Source organism: Chanodichthys erythropterus, chromosome 16, assembly GCF_024489055.1.
Source record: "Chanodichthys erythropterus isolate Z2021 chromosome 16, ASM2448905v1, whole genome shotgun sequence".
NCBI classification, from domain to species: Eukaryota; Metazoa; Chordata; class Actinopteri; order Cypriniformes; family Xenocyprididae; genus Chanodichthys; species Chanodichthys erythropterus.
In genome coordinates this window covers 5,412,237-5,426,706 of record NC_090236.1, presented here as the reverse complement: position 1 = coordinate 5,426,706, position 14,470 = coordinate 5,412,237, and the positions used below count along the sequence as shown (strand labels likewise).

The 14,470-nt window shown below is 36.7% G+C and overlaps 1 protein-coding gene across 3 annotated transcripts in view; it reads right to left on the bottom strand.

Annotated features, from left to right (window-relative positions):
* Window positions 1-14,470, bottom strand: part of yeats2 (YEATS domain containing 2) — a 47,157-nt gene that overhangs the window by 18,560 nt on the left and 14,127 nt on the right. For 2 of the 3 annotated variants that reach the window (XM_067363354.1, XM_067363356.1), the window contains exons 11-18: window positions 13,975-14,199; window positions 12,168-12,329; window positions 9,512-9,606; window positions 6,015-6,197; window positions 4,668-4,908; window positions 2,594-2,755; window positions 2,277-2,395; window positions 1,830-1,976 (exon numbers count right to left, since the gene is read on the bottom strand). In XM_067363354.1, coding sequence (XP_067219455.1) covers window positions 1,830-1,976; window positions 2,277-2,395; window positions 2,594-2,755; window positions 4,668-4,908; window positions 6,015-6,197; window positions 9,512-9,606; window positions 12,168-12,329; window positions 13,975-14,199 — 1,334 coding nt within the window. The remainder of the gene's footprint in view (window positions 1-1,829; window positions 1,977-2,276; window positions 2,396-2,593; window positions 2,756-4,667; window positions 4,909-6,014; window positions 6,198-9,511; window positions 9,607-12,167; window positions 12,330-13,974; window positions 14,200-14,470) is intronic. The other variant, XM_067363357.1, reaches the window with a different exon arrangement.

Sequence of the window (14,470 nt, the reverse complement as noted above, 5' to 3'; positions counted from 1 at the left end):
TTGAATTGTGAGCTTGTATGCTGAATGTAATTAAGTGTTAAATGGGGTCAGATATTGTGAAATAAAGGCAAAAGATCTTTCAAATGCATTACCTTGCATGCAAAAACAAACCTACAGCATGACCTAAACACTTGTCTATTATCTGGAATTATCCAAATAGTCACCCCAGTTTGGCTTTCTACTTTTTTTAGATAACTGCAGTGAACTTGCATGCCGATTTTCTTCATCCCTTCTCATCAGAAGATGCTCCTGTCGAGGTGTTAACTTCAGTGGACAACCTGGACGTCACTGTGAGATGGTTGCAGTTCCATCTTTTTACAATTTTTATACCACTTTTGCTACATCATTCTGACTGATAAGTAAAACTTTGCTGATCTTCTTGTAGCCTTCACCTTTCTGGTGTAAATAAATTACTTTCTTTCTCAGGTCTTGTGACATGGTTCTCTTCCATGTGGTGCCATTGCTGACAGCATGAAATGGGAAGGGGTTTTAAAGGTGCCCAAGAATGCTTTTTCACAAGATGTAATATAAGTCTAAGGTGTCTCCTGAATGTGTCTGTGAAGTTTCAGCTCAAAATATCCTATAGATTTTTTTTAACTGCCTATTTTGGGGCATCATTAACTATACACTGATTTTGGCAGCGCGCCACCCTTTTAATTCGCCTGCTCCCTGCCACACGAGCTGTCGACTATATTACAGTGCATTTACAAAGTTCACACAGCTAATATAACCCTCAAATTGATCTTTACAAGATGTTCGTCATGCATGCTGTATGCATGCTTCGAATTATGTGAGTAAAGTATTTATTTTGATGTTTACGTTTGATTCTGTGTTAGTTTGAGGCTATGCTCTGTGGCTAACGGCTAATGCTACACTGTTGGAGAGATTTATAAAGAATGAAGTTGTGTTTATGCATTATACAGACTGCACGTGTTTAAAAATGAAAATAGCGACGGCTCTTGTCTCCGTGAATACAGTAAGAAACGATGGTAACTTTGACCACATTTAACAGTACATTAGCAACATGCTAATGAAACATTTAGAAAGACAATTTACAAATATCACTAAAAATATCATGCTATCATGGATCATGTCAGTTATTATTGTTCCATCTGCCATTTTTCGCTATTGTTCTTGCTTGCTTACCTTGTCTGTGCACAGATCCAGACGTTAATACTGCCTTTCCTTGTCTAATGCTTTGAACATTGGCTGGCATATATGCAAATATTGGGGGCGTACATATTAATGATTCCGACTGTTACGTAACAGTCAGTGTTATGTTGAGATCCGTTTGTTTTCCGGAAGTCTTTTAAACAAATGATATTTACATAAGAAGGAGGAAGCAATGGGGTTTGAAACTCAATGTATGTCTTTTCCATGTACTGAACTCTTGTTATTTAACTATGCTAAGGTAAATTCAAATTTTGATTCTAGGGCACCTTTAACACCCTTTTACAGTCAACTGTCTGCTGGACACCTGTATAATAAATAATTAGACTCACCATTGGTTGAATTCATGTTAAAATAGACATTTGTAGTCTAAAATTTTGCTTTGCTCCAGAGACTTTCAGTGGGGTGTACTCATTTTTGCATTTTTGCAATCACCCTAATCTAAGTTATATTATTAAACTTACTTTCATGTTATAAGTTAAACAAAACTTAGTTTTGTCAACATTTTGGAAATTGTTTTTGTGGTCATTGAGATATTGTTTAAAATGTTACTTTTCAAAGGGGGTGTACTCATTTACGCTGAGCACTGTATATAACTATATAAAGTAGAGGGGAAAAAACTAAGAAAAATAATTTCACAGATATTATTAAATCCTTACTTTGTTACAGACCTGAGCCAAAATGGCTGCCTTCTGTCCTGCTGTGACCCGAATGGCTTGTTGAGTACTGGAAGCAGGACTCGATGCCACATGACCACCAGAGCTCTGTTTTCCAGAGCCCCCTGGCTGGCCAACCAAAAATGTGCCCTGAAAATCAATAGTGACTTTGTCAACGTAACACAAACTGACAGGGAAAGGCTTTTGGGATGTGTGTGTTTATTACTGGACATTGCTTTGGACAACAAGAGCACATACTGAGCTAAACACATTTAATAGAGGTCATTTAAAGAGAAGTGCAAGAGTTACTGTGCGAACAAAGTAAAAGTACGAGTAAGATTTCAAATTATAGTTGTTTAAAGTGAACTAAATAGTATGTCAGGATCCATTCTACAGAGTTAGTGTGTGTCAAAATCTTGACTTTAAACAATTTACAGCAAAGACTATTACCTGTGGAGTCTGTTTAAGGATGTAAGAAGTATAAGATAAATTGGAAGGCAGGCTGCCAGACCCTGAGGAACCACTGGAGGAATGCGACCCTCCAGAACCAGAACTCTGGGACTGCTGGCCTACAGACAGAGACAACAAGAAAAATGAGATCATTGAGACTAAAACACTAGATGTAAACAGGTCTCAATGTGTCTCCCTTGACTACTTATGATCCGATTGCCCAAAACATATCTTAATACCAGGTGTAAACGGATCCAGAGAGACAATGATAGCTCCCAAATCCCATGATACATGTAGCGTGTCAGTGTATGTCTGACCTGCGCTGTGTGAGGCTCTCAGAATGGCTCCCTGTGGGATCAGTAGCAGTTTGCCCTTGCCCGATGGGTTCTTGCTGTTGGTGGTCAGGTAGAGTTTGGTGCCTGGAGGCAGATTGGCCAGGTTTGCCAAGTTATTTGCTGGCAGTTGGAGGGTGGCCATAACTAAAAAATAAAAATAAACAAATCACACACACAAAAAAACATTACAACAAAGATAATCATATTATAGAAGGAAATAGTACAGTATCAGAGAATGATGTCTGTATAGGAAAAAGAGACTAGGGAAGTTGCAGTAAATATCAACTTGACCTTTTCCTCAATGAAAGTAACTGAATGGCTCTGAACCGTATTAACTACTTTCATGGTGTTTTTGTCCTTGTCAGCACATGGCGGTTATATGTTTTCATTTCATGGGAATAGCGTGAAATACTATTCAAAAGTTTGGGGTCAGATTTTCTTTTGAAAGAAATAAATCCTTTTATTAAAGGGTTAGTTCACCCAAAAATGAAAATTTTCTCATTATCCATGTGTCAGGTCAGAGTTCACTCTTCCACCGCAAATTGATGCATACGGTCGACTGGCGGAAGCTAGTTATTTGAGACTATAAGTTTTAAATATGGATATTTTTCTTACAAAAACCCTTTGCCTTGCTTCAGAATGCCTTTTTTAACTCCCTGGAGCCATATGGATTATATTTATGATGGATGGATGCATTTATTTTTGGCTTCAAAATTTACATTTACAATTTATATGATACATTTATTACATTTACAGTTTATATTTATATTAAAATAATGAAATAATGAAATTAATGAATTAAAAAACAAAAAAGTTATTTTAAACTAATAATATTTCACCCAATATTAGTGTTTTTACTGTATTTTGAATGCTTTAATGAATGGCGAGCATGAGACTTCTTTCAAAAACATTAAAAAAATATTAATAACTTTTCAAAATTGATAATAATAAGAAATGTTTCTTGAGCACCAAGAATATTAGAGTGATTTTTGAAGGATCATGTGACACTGAAGACTGGAGTAATGATGCTGAAAATTTAGCTTTGCATCACAGGAATAAAATACATTTTAAAATATATTAAAATATGTACATTTATTTTACACTGTATTATTTAATATATTAAATTAAGTACACTACCCTTTTTTCATTCTTTTGTGCTTCATGAAAGAAAAAGTCATACTTTGGCACAACATACGAGATGAGTAAATAATAATAATAATAATAATATAATTGTTGTTGTTTTTTTTGCTGAACTGTCCCTTTAAGGGTCAAATTAGTAAAACTATTTTTGTTGCCGTGCAACCTCTATTGACATTATATGTGGACTCATGAGACAAAAAGTGTAGAAGATGATTTTGTACAGAATATAGAAACAAAGCTTAAAGTCTAAAGAGTTTAAAACAAGCTTTCAATACACATCCACATATGGGTGTTTTTAAAATTAATCAAACTAAATCCTGTTCCCCCTGTGGCAGCTGGGAGATACAAGTGTCAGACTGAGTAATGGCAATTCCTAATGGTTTATTCAGTGCACTGGCACTGCAGTAAAGCCACACAAACACTTAGATTAGCAGTGTGAAATTCCCCTCTCAGCACAACATCTGCTGATCAACCTGACAAACACTTCTTCAAACACACAAACAAATGTTTTCACACACGCTGCTATTCTGAACATCTTAATTAGCATCCCTGGCAAGACAAATTTCAACTTTCTGAACTTTGCACACATATACACACTTCATCTTCAAAAAATGACTACATACACAATTTTACTTTACAGTTCAGACACATTCATACATCTGAACAAATCACAACCTCCCACAGTGAAATCTCATTGAAATATCATTAGATTACAACTTTGTGCAGTGTTATGTTTTCAGTGAGGACAGAAAAACAACCTGATGCTGATAACATGTCACGTCACCCCTGGTTAAGATTAGTTGGCAATTCATTTTGACTTGTTAAAAAGAAAGACACAGCATAGTAGAGATCAGCCAAACTATATGAGTTACTTTATGGCATGATGAGGGTCAAGAAAAAGTGTATGAACTCTGACCTCCACTCTTGCCACTTCCTCCAGACCCACTTGCTGCTTTGGTAACAGCATGCACCTGCTGTCCCACAATGCTGCTTGCACCGCTGCCTCCTCCACTGACGATCGCCTTAGCGACGCCCTGTGCTACCACTTGCTTTTGTCCCACCACCTTGGACACAGAGGGGCTGGACTTAGCAACCAAGATCTGCCCGCTGCTCATGGAGACCTGTTTGACGGCAGAGCCCAGTGGAATCCCCAACACCTACACAAACACATACACACACACACAAACACACACACACACAGTTACTCTGAATCTGGAAAAAATTGTAACACAGAGCTATCATAAACCAGTCGACTCACTATGCACTTTAAAAAAATATCTCAAAACACATTTGTTCACTGGGGCCTTTCCTTGATTTATTTTTATCATTGTATTGTTTTATCTTATTTCCATTATGTGTATATGTTATTTTCTGTGAATTCTGTGAAAATGCTCATATTTTTAAAATTAAGTATACTTCCATTTAAATGTATGGGGTCAGTAAGATTTTTATATATTTCTGAAGGAAGTCTCTTATGCTCACCAAGGCTGCATTTATCTAATCAAAAATACAATATTATTTTTATTAAAAGAAATATTATTAAAGAAAATAATTTATTTGAAATAGTAATCCTTTGTAACATTAAGGATCTGGACATTTAACTGTAAATGGGCCAGATCGAGGAAATGCATCTGTAACAAATTATATAGTTTATAAAGATCATGTAGAAAATGGCTTGAATTCAAACATTGAGATCTGTGCAGTAATATTAAAAATATGGACTGAAGAGTCAAGAAATAAATGCTTAAGCCTCTATTGTAGAGTATGAGAATTAAGATGTATTTTTTGCGCAAAATGGTGTATTGTAATGTAGATGGACAGTCTCTAAACAGGATGTACGAACGACTTTGACTCTCGGATGCTAAAAAAAGGCTGCCGTAAAGACACAAGTAGGACATCCACAGAGACACAATGACCTGAGATATGTTTAGACCGCATGACCGCATGACCACACTAGCGCACTCCAGTTTCAAAAACTCTCTCAAGACAGGACAGCCAGCATTGAACAAGGGATGGAACTATAGAAATACAGAACTGAAGTATGGAACTAGCTAGACATCAATTTTAGACATCATATGTGGATCGGAACAATCTCTGAGCTTTGATGCTCAAAAGTTTTGGTTAGTAGCTCACTAGGTACTGAAAAACAGCCAAAGAATGGAACAATCTGATTGTGTTTTAGTCAAAAAACTATGAAACATAAAAAGTCAAAATGAACATTAACATAATGTTAAAAACAAAACAAAAAAGCATAAATAAAAACCTTGCTGGGTGTAGCCCCTCCTCCAGCCCCCGCCCCGCTCTGTTTCTGCGGCGTCATGGCTATCATGTGACCGCCCTTCACAGTCACATACTGTTGTTGCTGCTGGGATGTTGCTGTGGAGACGACCTGTTGCTGTGGTGACGGCTGAGTGGGCACCTCTCCTGGTTCTTGCTTGATTATAACCTTAAGACAAACAGACAGTCAGACAGAGAAATTTCATCACTGACACTGTGCGTGTCATATTACAGTGAGATGTGCACTGAAAAACCATCAGTTTGATTCACGGTTCAATTTGAACCAAGATATTATCAGAGATATTGGATGTGAGATCAAATCCAAAGTTAATTTAGTGAATCACAAATTCCCTTAGGTAAGATAAACACACGCTTCTCTGAGGGAGAGGCTGAACACTGAGATGAACTCTGTGAACTTGAGCAAGATTCACCTCTCCTTCCAGCAGCACAGAAAAATACAAACTTACATAAGCTGCGTCTCATTTTGAAGGCTGCGTCCTCTGGAGGTCGCATTTGTCGGTCGCATACATCATCGAGGCCGTCTCAGTTAAGAAAAGTAACAGTTGGATTGCAAAGTAAGTAAGAAATTACAGTATTTTATACCTCACAAGGAATAAGTCAATTTTATTATTTACTTTTCTTAAATAAGACATCCTTGATGATGAATGCAGCCTACAAATGCGACTCCCGGAAGACAGAGCCTCCAAAATGAGACACAGCTACAAACTCTTATTACATCACACAAAACGCACATCATTGCAGTCATATATCACTCATATATACAACGCTCATATTTAAAGACAAATGTCATTCCTTCAAGAAACTACAGTGCAAAAAAAATTGTTTGGACACCTACTCATTTTTTATAATTAATTATTACTATTTTTAACACTTTAGTTTAGACAAACAGTGAAGTCGTAATGGGTTAGTTCACCCAAAAATTAAAATTCTGTCATCACTTACTCACCTTCATGCCATTCCAAACCCCCAAGACTTTCATTCATCTTCGGAACAGAAATATTTTTAATGAAACTGAGATTTCGGTCCCTTCATTGACAGCTATGCAACTGACACTGACAGTTCAGAAAGTTCATAAAGAGATTGTAAAATTAATCCGTATGAATTGAGTGGTTCAGTCCAGACTTGATCACTTCATAAGATGAACAGATTAAATTTAGGCTTTTATTCACATATACATTCATCAACTCAAACATCAACTGTGGTAAATGGAAGTTCAAGCATGTTCGCTTGACGTGCGAAAACCAATGAGGTTCATTCTCGTGTTACTCAGCACGTTTGAGCTTACGAAAGTACCAATGAGGTTTATTCTTGTGTGTTACGCACCACATTTGAGCTTCTGCAAGAAGTTTGTTCACACGTAAAGCAGGTTCAGTTGAGCTTCTGTTTATGTTCTCTGATCAATGTTTAAATGTGAAAAGCCTAAATGAAATCTGTTCATCATATAAAGCAATCGTGTCTCTTCAGAAAATTTGGACTAAAATGCTCAATTCATATGTAATAGTTTTACGATCTCATTATGGATATTTTGTAGCATCAAAGTAGTAGTTGCATAGCTGTCTATGGAGGGACAGAAAGCTTACAGACTTTTTTGTGTTCCATAGATGAACAAAAGTCTTACAGGTTTGGAACGGCATGAGGGTGAGTAAATGATGACAGAATTTACATTTTTTGTTGAACTTATGCTTTAAGACTTCACTTTTAGTCTAAAGAGTTAAAAATAGTAATAATTATAAAGAATGAGTAGGTGTCCAAACTTTTTTTTGTTTTTATTTCGCACTGTAGTTTCCTCAAGTAATTTTCATTTTTGGGTGAACTATCCCTATAATAATTAAGTAGTGATCAAAAATTTTGAACAAATCAAACCTCTCTTATATTTTAACTTTTAAAAGTAATCACCCTCTGTCTAGACACAGTTCATTCTCTTAAGTTCATGAAGGGCATTCTGGGATGCTTTTTAAACAGTATTAAAAGATTGCACATGTATATTGGACATGTGATGGATTTATTCCATAACTTTGTCATTTAAAGAAAAAAAAAAAAAAGTTTGAGAAATTCAGCAAGGAGGCATTAAATTGATCAAGTGTGTCAGTAAAGAAATGTAAAATATTACAAAACATTGCTATTTTAAATATATGCTGTTATTCTGAATGTTCTATTAATCAAAGAATTTAGAAATTATTAAGCAGCACAAATGTTTTGATAGGAAATGTTTCTTGAGCACCAAATCAGTAGAATGATTTCTGAAGGATCATGTGACACTGAAGACTGGAGTAATGATGCTGAAAATTCAGCTTTGATCATAGAAATAAATTACATTAAAAAAATAATAATAATAATTATATATTATATATATATATATATAAACTAAAAAGTTAATTTAAATTATAATAATATTTTACACAATATTAGTGTTTTAACTGTATTTTGAATGGACAAATAAATGGTGAGCATAAGAGACTTCTTTTAAAAACCTTTAAACCCCCCCCCCCCCCCCCCCCCCAAAAAAAAAACAGACACAAATTATTTTTGATTTTTCTGAAGAAACATCTGCTTCCTCCCACAGTATATCCACAACACATCTGTGTTTGTGTGTATGTGTCCTCTGTACAGCTTGCGCAAAAGCAGCAGCATCACGCCACAGATAGATGCCCCATTTTAAACCCTCACACACACACAGCTGCAGCAGACCGCTTACTGCACCGCCTGGCAGTACCTATTAATAACTACCGGTGTTAATTTAGCCCGCAGTGTCCAGAAAACACTGAAACACCCTTAGAGAATAACCCAGATAGAGAGAGAAAGAGAGAAAGATCATCACCTAATTTCAGTGCGTTTCTCATCAGTTCAACAGAAGGACAGACAACCTTTTACTGCTTTAAGTGTCGGTATGATTTAGTCAAACACCATCTTTTTACTTTGTAAAACAGCAGAACAGCAGAACCCATATTAATACAGCTCTAAAGCACAATGACAGACAAATTAATTCATATTTAGGAGTGCCTTCCTCTTACAAGCTCCATTACAGCTCTCTCTGAACATAAATGGGTACTGATTCATCATGTCAATCTGCCTGAAGGGGAACTGATTGTGCCACATTGTTTTCAACTGCCTGTTTTCAATCTGCATTTTATCAATTTAAATTATTGTGATTTCAACTACAATACCCACATAATTTCTACTGAAATTCTATTGTCATCCACCCACTCTTCACTTCAGTCGCCTAATAGAAGCAAGAGAGAGATGCTCACCGCTATGCATGGTAATAAATCAAGCCAGATAATGAAATAAAAGGCTGCTAAAGGGAAGCAAAATACACACACACTCAGAGTAGGTAAATTCTTCTTCAGGAGTTCTAATCAAATGGCTGGACTTCAGCAGTAAGACTGCAAACTGCAATAAAAGCTGGGTTGCATTAAATAAATCCATACACTATGAGAGAAACATATACACTTTCAGTCTCACCTTGACGCCAGAGGACAGGAAGCTGCTGGTGTGAACTTTAGGAGCAGGTGAACGAGCACCATGGGCTGTGCTGCTCTGCTTGGCCGATGGACTGCCTGGGATGAACATGAAAACAGCAGATATAACAAATAGATATGACACTTCATCTGACAAATAATCCATGTTTAATGGAAGTATGTGTTAAAGTCACGATGTAACATTAGTAGTGGAAGTAGCAAACTTTTTTTCTGTATTGTAATTTTCATTTTTGGGTGAACTAACCCTTTAAGATTTTTTCCTAAAGGGTTAGTTCTTTTGTCTGCATCTTTGTGCACAATGGAATTGTGAGTTACTCTGCAGATCAGTGTTTAACCTAAATGTCTTAAGACTTCAGCTCTGTTCTTCTGTGCTCAATTTCAGTATATCTGTGTGAACCGAAAAAACAAAGCAGTTTATTTACTCCAAATCTCATAATGCATATTCTCCCAGGATGGTTGGCATGCTGTTTCTCCAGATTCACAGCCTGATTTTCACAAGCTCTATTCTCCAGTAACACAAAGACAGAGATATTATAGCTCAAGACATGCATGCAGTGATTTTGTGAAGCTGCTCTGACAATCTCTGAAAATTCCTGAAAATTCAAGTCAAATTTCCATTCAATTAGGAAAAGCAATAACAATAAAACAACAAAAACAATAAAAATGACAACAGTTGTCATACTGTTATTTCATTTTTATAAGGTGATTTTCGAACCAAACGATAACGGAATTCATAACGGGAAATGTATTATATAAAACGCAGCAGTGTTTGATTCTGCGAGTGAGCCCATTAGTTACTGAAGTTGAAAACCAACACAAAAGATCGCCTCTTCATCTAAAAATGTTCTTCTCCGTGCAAGAATGCTGTCCCGACAAAGCCTTGATTCCCACTCTGCAGTATAACATTCGTATAGTGTTTCCATGTGTTTTGACTCTTGACACATTTAGCCTACTAGACAGTGTTGGGAGATCCAGAAAGAGAGCATGTTTGAATTTACCACAACATTAATGAGAATGTAGTATATAATTTAACCGCTGGAATGATGGCTACATCCGTATAGTATGTCTCGACAGAAACAAATAAAGCCACAATAAGCTTGATGGATGACGGAGGGAAAACTCTAACCAATAAGAGGACAGTTTTACTCGCATGTGATTTGCATAAACATATTTTGGTACACTATGTTACCTTGTGAAAGAGAACCGAACCAAGAAGAAAATGCAAAATTTTATCAAATGAAGTCCCTGTTTCAGAGCAAAACTAACAATCTATAGTTGTGAAAACACCCTAAAATAGCTCTACTCATTTTCATGTAATACAGATACATTTTCCCAGTAGAGAATTTTAATCTCTAGGCAATGCCTTAATAATTCATAAAAGCATGTAGCAGAATATTTTATATGTGGATGTTAGTTTTAACTCAAAGCAGCTGTTTCTTAGATGTTCAGACTTCATTAACGCCTCATTTTCATGTCATTGTATAAATTCTGCACAATATCAGAACACAGCAGAGTCATAAGAGATTGGCTGTGTTTTGAAACCTAGTGAGCTGCATACAAAAACAGAACTGTGATGAGCTCAAATGTTATAACCAAGTGTCTACTGTACCTAGATAGCATTTTAGAGCATCAAAGGCTTGTTTTCAGTTCAAGCATCAAACATATAAAGCATTTTGCCATCACAGGAACATTCAAATTCAGCATTTTTGGTCATTACAGAATTGTTTGAATGCTCATTTTGAGTGTCCTACCTATATTCCAAACATTCTACGATTGATACTAATGCACCTATGAAGTCCCACAATGCTAAATAGGCAGCCTATTTGGTTTTGAAACACAGTCATTTTCTAAAGCCTGAGAAAAATGACAACTATGATTTCTACAGTCATGGGGTGGTAAAGTGTTGAGTTTTGAGTAGTATTTCTATGTCTGCTCTTAACATGTCCATAATGGTCACTATGTTGCTTTAGAACCACGGCACAGAGCTCTGACCACCTACACACAATCATCTTCCCTGAGAGCATGTAGGTGTGTTTGTGTGGAGGTTTTTGTGTGCTGTAAAGATGTTGTGTCAGAATGCAGTTATAGGCGATACAGCATATGCGAGAAGCACATCAGTTGTGCAGCGATGGAGGTGGAATTGTTCTCCACACACACACACACACACACACAGTAATGTTACATCAACTGCATACTCCACACACTCCTAAACTCTCAGTGATGTGGTCGCTATGGCAACTTGCTTTTATGATGGCCTGCAAACCCACAGCATGAGTCATGGGAAAGAGTAAAGCACAGAAAGTGTGTGTGTGAGAGAGAGAGAGCGAGAAGGATAAAGAAAAAGAACTGAAGAGGGAACTTGTACTTTTTGATTTGTCTTCATCATTCACTCCTGACACTCTCACAAAGTGTCCTCCCAATGCGCGATGCGACAAATTTCAAGTAAAAAGTAATTTCATTGCCCTTGCTAAAACCAGAACATTGCTGCAAAGCAACAAAAATAACAGCCAATCAGAAGTTTTTTGATGTTGAACATAAGGGGATAAAACAGAAACCCAGCGACCAACATCTTTTTGGATACAAATGATATGATTCATTGTGTGCTAAAAGCGACTGTTGGGTTGTTGGAGAGTATGTACCTGTAGCTGCAGATGCCGACGCAGCCATATTAATGACTTGTCCTGGTTTATCCACAATAATATAGGGGTTATTTATGACTGATGGGCTGGACTTCATATGAACTGGTGTGGATGACGATGTCCGGGGAAGAGGAGAGTGACTAGGGGTGGAGATAGGAGAGCCTGGAACACAAAAATTTTGTTTCTGTAATTAGATTTACAGAGTGATCCTCATAAATTTCTCACCGTGAGAGTTAAACGGACTATAAATCCATAATGCATTACAGAACAGTTTCACATCTTTTCTATGACCTGATTTTTCTTGTCTAATCTTTTTATGGCAAGCCAACTGAGTATGCCATTTAGGGTGCTTCTCAATCGTAAGGATTCTTGAAAGGCAGCCTTTGTTTCGCATCCTTCATTCAGCTGAATTTGAAGGATGCACAGGATGTATCACCCACAATCCTTTGTATACATTCCCATTCACAAAAATTAGTTGGTATTGAGCTTGTCTGAATTTATTATGAAATTTAAGGCAAAAATAATGTTTTTGAACTTCAAAGCATAGATGTTATCTTATGTTTTGGTGTAAATTACTCACTTAACACTAAACTGACAATAATGTAAGTCACTGGGAGATTATAGATGGCTGTGATTCATTGTATTGGATTAATATAAAGCTTTATTACAAAGTCTTGTAATAAAGTATTTTTCCAAAATTAAGTTTTATTAGTATTTACGTGTTGTGACGGTGGGAGAGGGAACACGTATGACGGAGCCATGCGCACTTATTAGACTGTCTCATTCTAGCATTTAATGCTGAGGAGGACTCGAGCCTACAAGCCTCTGAAGGACTGAACTTGGAAGGACGCAGCCTTCCATTTGAGAAGCACCCTTAGAGTCTCCTTGAAATGGCAAACTCAAAACTGTTTGGCTGGCTTTACACAATTTGAATATACAGCTTTTAATGGGAATCACAGTCTTTTGTCTTGAAAAGTCAAATTTTTGCCCAGAACTAGGGCTGCACGATTAATCGCATGAGATTGTGCAGCCCTACCTAGAACTGTCGAAGTTTATGGGTTTCACTGAATCAAACCCTTAGTTGTAACTAAGAGATACAATTGGTAGTTTAGTTATTTTGCATGCTAATCAAATGGCCCATTCCTGTCTAAAGCCGCCTTTTCATCATCTCCACACAACCAAATGATATTCTATTCAACTAAAGTGTTATGCCTTAAAAACTTTACCAATAAATTGGATGAATAATTATCAGAAATCAGAAATAATTATTTTATCATTATTTACATTGATTAGTCCTTGAAAGCCTATGTTTTTTCTTTTAGACATATTGGCAGACATTTCTTTTGTGTGGATATCTTCATATATTCATTATTCATTAATTTTACCATGTTGAATAAGTGGAGGAATGGCTGCTTCACTACCAATTAGAATGTTTAATTTGACTTCCACTAGGGGGAAAAACACAACAATTGTACACAAATGCCAGAGACAGTGGAAAGGCGGCATAAGTGGGTGGTTCTTGGCAAGAATAAAATGCAATGTGGACCACACTTTATAAAAAAGTAGGTCTTGCAAGGCAAGACTAAGACATATCAGACTGAACTCCTCTAAGATCCACTGTCACACACTGACAGCAAATCTATAATGCATTACAGAGGAGTTTCACAAGGTTCTGACAGTCTCCTTTTCTCTATAAAATCGAAACCGCTAGCAGAAAAAAGCCAGAGCAACATGAAAGTGCATGATTTTACTGCCTGCATTTCAACTCTGCTCTTCTCCACCTTCTTTGTGCACCTGTGAGACTCACCAGAAACAATCTTGCAGCTCATCGTGATCGGCTGGAATGATTTCCCGGGTGATTCAGCAGGACTGGGAACTTGCCCTTGTGGAATGATCTTACAGCTGGCCGTGATTGGCTGAAAGGCAGAGTTTCCGTGGGAACCAAGGGTGATTTTCTCAGACCTATTTGACTGTGAAGTTCGTTCAGAACATGAAGAACGCATCGACTCACTCTTGACCGTGACACCTGGAACTGAGGGGGAAACAAGAAAATTGCGGGATTTTTAAGATTCTAATCAACAGATTTAATCAAGAAGTCATTTAAACACATATAACTTCAAGAAGTATCAGTAGGAAACAGCTTAAGCTGTTGTCACAAACACAAAATGCAATTTCAAGTGACTTCGGAAATGAAGGTATAGTCTGGGAAAGATATGTTTTTTTTGGCACAGCTTACACTGCTAATGTAATAAAGTGCATACATCCTACTAATCCTCAAAATAATCCAATTTTAAAGAGGCAGT